The 8161-nt window shown below is 44.5% G+C and overlaps 1 protein-coding gene across 1 annotated transcript; it reads right to left on the reverse strand.

Annotated features, from left to right (window-relative positions):
• Positions 1-1141: 1141 nt before the first annotated feature.
• On the reverse strand, positions 1142-7296 carry LOC139322859 (uncharacterized). The gene is made up of 4 exons (XM_070952109.1): positions 7216-7296; positions 6622-6730; positions 4725-4883; positions 1142-2399 (listed from the first exon to the last, which is right to left on the reverse strand). Exons 1-4 carry the CDS (start codon positions 7294-7296, stop codon positions 2005-2007), a joined length of 744 nt encoding a protein of 247 aa, XP_070808210.1. The 3' UTR covers positions 1142-2004.
• Positions 7297-8161: the final 865 nt, after the last annotated feature.

An 8161-nucleotide genomic window follows, 5' to 3' on the forward strand; every position in this document is an offset into this window, starting at 1 on the left:
AAGACAGATTGGGCTCTTAACAACATTCCTAATAAAACATTATGGCAGCTTTTATCAGCCATAAAGGTAAAAACACTAAGAACCGTACACTTTATAAATAGTCATCTTTGAAGGCCACAAAGTCATTGAGACAACCAAGTTACTGAAGGTTTGGTTTTTGTTTTTTTTTTAAAAAAAAAACAAAATGCTCTCTAAAATCCTTGTATGGGGAGCCTATAATCTGTTTTGGCTATTCTGCAGTATCATTTCCATGATTACACAGCATGTCTAGACCAGTGTTTCTCAATCTCAGCGACTTAAAAACTCCCAGAATTCCCCAACCAGCATGGCCACTGCAAAGGATTCTGGGATTTGAAGTCCACACATAAACAGTACGCTAGAGCAGCTGCCCTCAACCTTTTGGGCACCAGGGACCAGTTACGTGGAGAGAGGTTTTTCCACGGACCAGAAGGGGTCTGGTTTCACGCACTGCCCGCATCCCACGGATTGGGCTTTGCTTGTTTGCATGGACTGGGCATGGGGGGGGGGGGGCTGCTCCAGAGCAGTGTTCGTCAATCTCGGTAACCGGAAAATGTGAGGACCAACTTCCAGAATTGACCCTCAAATGATGGCAGGATTCCAGTATTTGAGGGCCTGCCATGAAGAAGAGGGGCTCAACCTATTCTCCAAAGCACCAGAAAGCAGGACAAGAAACAGTGGATGGAAACTAATCAAGGAGAGAAGCAGCCTAGAACTAAGGAGAAATTTCTTGACCGTGAGAATTAACCAGTGGAACGGCTTCCCTTCAGAAGTTGTGGGAGCTCCATCACTGGAGGGTTTTAAGAAGGGACTGGTCAGCCACTGGTCTCAAAATGTGTAGGTAGTCTGCTTGAGCAGGGGGTTGGACTAGATGACCTTAAAGGTCCCTTTCAGCTCTATTCTATTCTGATTGAACTTCAAGTTGCCACGGTTGAAAAACACTGGTCTAGAAAGTGAAATGTGAACTCGTGGGCCATATTTTGTCCTCCTGAAGACACTGTTGGCCTGTATCATCCGAGAGACTTAAGAACACACTACTTCCATATGACAAACAAAACAGCAAGAAAGCTTCTGTGAATTAAGTTTGCAGTGTAAAATTTAGTATTAAGTGCTGCTTTCACCGAGTCCTAGATGCCATGACCACACAGAAACTAATCACATTCCCCCCCCCAAAGTTTTCTTTCCTACGTATTTTCTGTTATCGACCCATTCACAGCACCATCATAGCATACAAATCAAAATACAATGGGTATACTGGCTCACATGTCCAAGGTTGTTAGTTTCATATAAACACTCAAACTCGCATAACTACAATACAAAAAAAGTATAAATTTGAAATGATTTTTAGGAAGCGTTTTTAAACATTTCCCACGGGTGGAAGATAATGCAAGGATGGGATGTGCGTAAAAGAGCGATGGCCTTAAGAGTACCTTCTCACGTATTCTTTTCCAAAGGAAACCACAAATCCTATGTCTACATTTAGTGTTTTAAGAGTTGTGAAAAGTGACTCTGAGACTTAGAGATAAATTGCCAATGTTTAACTTCGTTTAGGTAAAAAAGTACTTACTTTTGATAAGTAAGTAGCTTGTGTCAAACTACTTAAGGCCGACTTTGAAAAGGTGGCCCTATTGAAGTTCACCACGAAGCCCACTCAACCTGGTCATAATAAAACTCTCTGATCTGGAAGACTCCAGAGGCCTAGGTAGAAATGGCCTTCTCAGAGAAACTGGACATTTCATGGGCCAGAACTGTTCCAGTGGCTGACTTGTGGTTTCCCACCAAGCTTTCCTTGAATGAAGTCCAAAGTTCAAAGCTACAATTAAGGGGCAAAAGAGAAATGGGACTAGCTTATAGGAGCCAGATTGCCTGGCTTGGAGGATGACCTAACACTGGTTTCTTCTTGTACCAAAACAGTTCCATGTCCTGCTTCTTTTTAAAAACGGAAACAGTAATAATTCCCCAATATTGTCCTAGTCTTTAAATGCATTAATTCCTGCTGAAACGGACTCCCATCAGAAGCCATAGGATCTGACACAATGGAGTTGGCCTGCCTATAGAACCACTCAAGGCCAGAGGTGCTGGATTGGGTCCTCTCCTCAAAGTCCTGCACTTTCCATGTTGGCAACCCAATCTGTGTTCATGTTTGGGCACCTCTGTCGTCTCAGACATGAAGCCCACGAAGAAGATCACCCAAAATGGAAATGTTGGCTGGAGAGGCACCACCCTTGGTTGGTGGAGTCCAGGTTCGCTACTCCTTGGCGTCCTGTTCGTTTCCTTCTGCAAGTCCATCTTCACTTGCCTCCTTCTCCTCTTTGTTGCGCTTGTTCTTTTTGTGCTTGTGTCGACGGTGGCTTTCCCCTTCTTCACTCTCATGCTGCTTGCTGATGGAGGACCAGGAAAGAAGCACAGCGTAAGCTCTGATGAACAAATGCAACAGAATGGTTGATAAAGGATCCAATCTGGGTCAGTCACTGGGACCAGAAGTTTAGTCTTCTGAGCTTTCAGATTCGTGCTGGAGCCCATCCTCAGGGAACTTCTCTCTCACCTGAATGTTCTCACCAAATTCTGGTGAGAGAGAGAAGTTCCCGGAGGATGGGCTCCAGCACGAGTCTGAAAGCTCAGAAGACTAAACCTCTGGTCCCAGTGACTGACCCAGATTGGATCCTGCAACATTATCCTGGGATATGTTGCCTTCATTCATGTGGCTTGTTGATGTTGAGCTTTTTAAGCCCTAACCTAGAAAGATAACACTTCTTAAAGAGATTCCACACACACCTTATTAGAAATCAGTAGCTCAACATTGTGATAGGCAAGAAAAATATTAGTCTATGAAAAGAACAGAAGGCAGTGTGCTAGTAAACAGACATATTAAATAGATGCCATTACTTAAAAACATTTTGTGTCATTGACTGGATAAGCCTAACGGTTAACCCATCATGCCTGCCTGCTTCCAGTATTCACATAAGGTTGAAGAGAATACTTGAGTACAATCAATTCTGGCCATCCCAAACGAGGCTGAAAAAACCTGATGACCAGCATGTTTTCAATAGCTTATCCTGCCTCCTGGTGGGTGGTCCATCATTTGACAATAGAGGTGTCCCAAAAAAGTTTGGGAAACCACTTTACTGGGATGGTATAAGATTTCCTGCCTTTAGCAGGGGGTTGGACTAGAAGACCTCTGAGGTCCCTTCCAGCTCTATGATTCTACATTTTCACTGTGAGGGTCACTAATTCATTACCTGCTTTAGCACAGACCTTCTTCCAGCCAATGATACTGTCAGCCCTACAAGGCAGACCAGCCTAAGAAACTAAAATTATAGAGAGTGATGACCATAAGGGAGCCTAATAATCATGGTTGCAAGTTAAGATTGTCATAAAATGCGATTTTACCTTTTTTTGCATAAAATTTAAGCAAATCACTCGGCCATTAAGCAAATCTTAATAGGTGGTCGTAAAGTGAACCAATGGCTTGCTATGGCAGTTTTGCCAAAAACCGGAAGTGAGTGGCAGTCATAAAACCCTGTCATGTGACCTTGAGACACTGCAAACAGGTGTAAGTGTGACCTGGTGGCCCTCACCTTCGGAATTTTGAATCTGGGTCATAGGTAACCCCCAGGTAGGTCCATCCGGTCTCTAAATGACTGGTCACAAGTCAAGGACTACCTGTAGATCAGGGCTACCTTCATTGTAAAGTTCTAGTAACTCCCTCCTCCTTCCCCTTATCTTCAGGTGAACCAGGCAGAACTTGATGGAGACAGTCTCTAAGTAACTTCCTTGACCAGGGCACAAGAATCTCTTATCTAAGTCTTGCCTTGGCAATGGCCCTCCCTCCTGTCCTCCCTCTGCCCTCTTCAGCTCCCCCTCATGGCAATGCTGGCCAAGAGGTTCCCTCTGGTGGAGACTCCAGACTTTTGAAGAATTTTCTCCAAGTCTAGCTGAAAGATAGCCACAATATGGGAACAGTCTTTAACTGACCAGAAGCTTTTAACTAGAGCAGGCAAGGTAGAGATTTGTTTTCACTAACTCAAACTTAGTTTGGAATACAGTTCAGCGCTACTATAGGTAGTCCTCAACGTACACCAGTTCATTTAGTGATTGTTCAAAGTTACAACGTCACTGAAAAAAATGAGTTGCCACCGTTTTTCACTGTTATGACCTTTGCAGCATCCCCATGATCATGTGATCAAAATTCAGATGCTTGGCAACTGGTTCATATTTATGACGGTTGCAGCATAAGCAACAACCATCATAAGCAAAGTCAATGGGGAAGCCAGGTTCACTCAACAATCGGGTTGCTAACTTATCAACTGCAGTGATTCATGCAGATAGATTAACAGAATTGGAAGGGACCTTGTAGGTCATCTAGTCCAACCCCCCACCCAAGCAGGAGACCCTACACCATTTTTGACAGATGGCAGTCCAATCTCTTCTGGAAGGCTTCCAGCGATGAAGCTCCCACAACTTCTGAAGGCAAAGTCTGTTCCATTGGTTGATTGCTTTCACGGTCAGAAAATTTCTCCTTTTATTCACTTAACAGCTGTGGCAAAAAAAAGCCATTAAATGGGGCAAAACTCACTTAACAAATGTCTTACTTAACAACAGAAATTTTGGGCTCAATTGTGCTTGTAAGTCAAGGACTACCTCTATTATCACTACATTTAAAAGCATTTGGCCTGAACCAAAAATAGGAGCAGGCAGTGACTTACCGGCGTGATGATTTATGTTTGCTGCTCTCTTCTTTGTCTCTGTGCCTCCTTTCCCGGTGACGATCTTCTCGTTCACGACTGCGATCTCTACTCCTGCGGTAGTCACGCTCAAAATCGTAACTGCGTTCCCGGCTATAATAACGGTACCTCTCATCGTCACTAGGAGAGAAGAACGAAGTATGGGTGTCAGGCTCAAAAACCAAGAGCAACGCATGGACTACTTCTGAGTAACAGAACAACAGAGTTGGAAGGGACCTTGGAGGTCTTCTAGTCCAACACTTGTTCAAGCAGAAGACCCTCTACCATTTCAGATAAATGGCTGTCCAATCTTTTCTTTAAAACCTCAAGTGATGGAGCAACCAGAACTTCTGGTGGCAAGCAGTTCCACCGATTAATTGTTCTCACTGTCAGGAAGTTTCTCCTTAGTTCTAGGTTGCTTCTCTCCTTGATAGGTTTCCATCCAGTACTTCTTGTCCTGCCCTCAGGTGCTTTGGAGAACAGATTGATCTTGTCTTCTTTGTGGTAGCCCCTCAAATATTGGAAGACTGCTATCATGTCACCCCTGGTCCTTCTCTTTGTTAGACTTTACTTCGTTGTTTGCCTACAGACAAAATCTTGCCAGACTAAAGCAACTATCTGCATAAATATGGATATACTCCATCTTGATCCTTTTCCTGCCTACCAGACATTCCAAGCTCTGCTGCCCCTTGGCCCTCTGGGGGGGCAGCTCCTCCCTCCTGGGACTCCAGACTACATTCCACCACATCAGAACAGGAGTGGGGAGGTTATTCAGTATTCAAGCCGATTTCTGATTTAGGGTGGCCATGCGTGGGGTGAACATCTTAATTTTTTGAAGGAGCACAACAATCTGACATGCCTATACAGTACAGGAACTGGCTGGGGGAGACAGGAATTTCACACTCCGAATTGGAGAATCAAACAATAGGCATCCCAATTTTTAAAATGCTAATCCCAGCAAACCATCTGGGAGGTCTAAGGAAGGGGATGTGTGAGCAGTTTGTCTCCCAAAAGCGTCCTCTTCCGTTTCTACTTTTAAACCCAAATAAATTCTTTTAAAAGCTGAAAACAAACTGAAAGCCTATCATTATGGCCTCAGGTAGTCTCAACCTGGTTATTCATTTCTTCTCGCTGTGGTTTGTTCTTAAAATTTCCGTTTGTGATATTTTGTGGACTTAACACTAATGTGTCAAAATAACTTGACTTCGCTGCCAAGAAAAGCTGAGTTATTTCGGGCAATTAAACTAAGCTTATCTCTTACCAGCTATGGAATCTAACTTCTCAGCTCTTTAGTTCACCCTTTGTCTTGTAACATGAAAGGCTCATGTTTTTATCTGTAATACAAGCCAAGATCTTCCACATGCCGATTGTTGACCAGAAAAAAAGATAGGACAGAAAGAAAACAATGAATGCAGGTAGTCCTCGAGTTACAACCATTCATTTAGTGACCAAAGTTACAACAGGTTAGAAAAAATGACTTATGACTGTTTTTCACACTTACGACCATTGCAGCATCTCCACGGTCTGAAAGCGGTTGGCTGAAAGCCAACCGCTTGGCAACGGGTTCATATTTATGACGGTTGCAGTGCTCCAAAGCCACGTGATCCCCTTTTGCAACCATCTGACAAGCAAAGTCAATGGGGAAGCCAGATTCATTAGCAACCATGCTAACAACCATGGCAAGAAAGGTCATAAAATGAGGTAAGTCTCACTTACCAACTGTCTTGCTTAACAACATAAATTTTCAGCTCAATTGGGGTCGTATGTCGAGGACTACTTGTATATTATTGTAGTGATTACGTTGTGATTCTGGCTTCAGTTTCAAACTTGAATTATGTAGCTGTACCATGATAAATATTGCGGTAGGAGCCACACTCACTTGCTATATTCGCTTGTGGTGGGGGTCCGGTCCCGCTCTCGGTCCCTCTCTCTCCTTGAGCCCGCGTATTCCCAGTGGCTGCTGTCGGAAGCACTGGAGGCCTTGTCAACTGTGGTCACCCAGGGAGTGTGGGAAGTCGAAATGGGCGGGTAGGTGATGAAACCTGAATCTAGAGAGAAACAGCAGAGCTTTGCATCAGCTGGAGTGGACACTCATAGAGGAGAGGACATCAACTACGTCATCGCTTGCATGACGGAGCTAGAAATAATATCAGGTTTATTAGGAGAGAGAAATTTTATCAGTGCACTAACACACTGCAAGTTTGTTCAGCTCAAACTCAATTAGGGAAGAAGAGGGTCTGTGCATATAGAACAGGGCAGTGGTGAAATCCAATTTTTTTTTACTACCGGTTCTGTGGGCGTGGTGTGGCTTGGTGGGCGTGGCTTGGTGAGTGCGGCAGAGAAAGGATATTGCAAAATCTCCATTCCCACCCCGCTCTGGGACCAGCCAGAGGTGGTATTTGCCGGTTCTCCGAACTGCTCAAAATTTCTGCTACCAGTTCTCCAGAACCTGTCAGAACCTGCTGAATTTCACCCTTGGAGCAGCGGTGTCAAACTCAAGGTCCGCGGGATGGATCCTGCCCGCGATGTGGTTGGATCTGGCCTGCAGGGCCATCCTGGAAAATGTAAGGGGCCAGCCCACGTCACTTCAGCCTGGTCTACCCAATGCAAAGAGGAAACATGCCAGCAGTTTGGGGAGTGGGTCAAGCTGGCCACGCCCACCCAGCTGGCCACACCCACACAAGGTCAACCACAACCCTGATGTGGCTCTCAGTGAAATTGAATTTGACACCCCAATATAGTGTGTGTGTGTGTGTGTGTGTGTGTGTGTGTGTGTGTGTGTGTGTCCAAACGTGGCAACTTTAAGACTTGAGGAAGAAGTAGGATTGACTGGCTGGGGAATTCTGGGAGTTGAAGTCCACAAGTCTTTTTTTATTGAACAATTTTTTTTTATTTTTTTAAAACACATCATCATACAAAAGTCTTGAAGTCCACAAGTCTTAAAGGTGCCAAGTTGGAGACCCCTGATACAGAGAAGGGCTAATCCTGCTCCTTATTTTTGAAAGCACCTTTCCACAAAATACGGGGACAGGAAGATGAATATGAGCAATGGTGACCTGATTCCTGACAAATATGTTGAATGTATCCTTCCATTTTTCATCCTGCACTGTATAGGCATGTCACAGATTGCTTTCCTCCTCCAGAAAATTATGATGATGACCCCATGCATGGCCAACCTAACTCAGAAATCACCTTGAACACTGGACAACCTCCCCACTCCTGTTCTGATGTGGTGGAATGTAGTCTGGTGTCCCAGGAGGGAGGGGCTGCCCCCCCAGAAGGCCAAGGAGCTGGAATGTCTGGAAGGGAGGAAGAGGATCAAGATGGCCTCACGGACTATACAGGTAGTCCTTGATTTACAACAGTTCATCTAGTGACTGTTCAAAGTTGCAACGGCACTGAAAAATGTGACTTTTGAC

The sequence above is a fragment of the Pituophis catenifer genome, unplaced genomic scaffold, assembly GCF_029215685.1.
Source record: "Pituophis catenifer annectens isolate HBS135680 unplaced genomic scaffold, rPitCat1.0.hap2 SCAF_11, whole genome shotgun sequence".
In the NCBI taxonomy this organism is placed as follows: Eukaryota; Metazoa; Chordata; class Lepidosauria; order Squamata; family Colubridae; genus Pituophis; species Pituophis catenifer.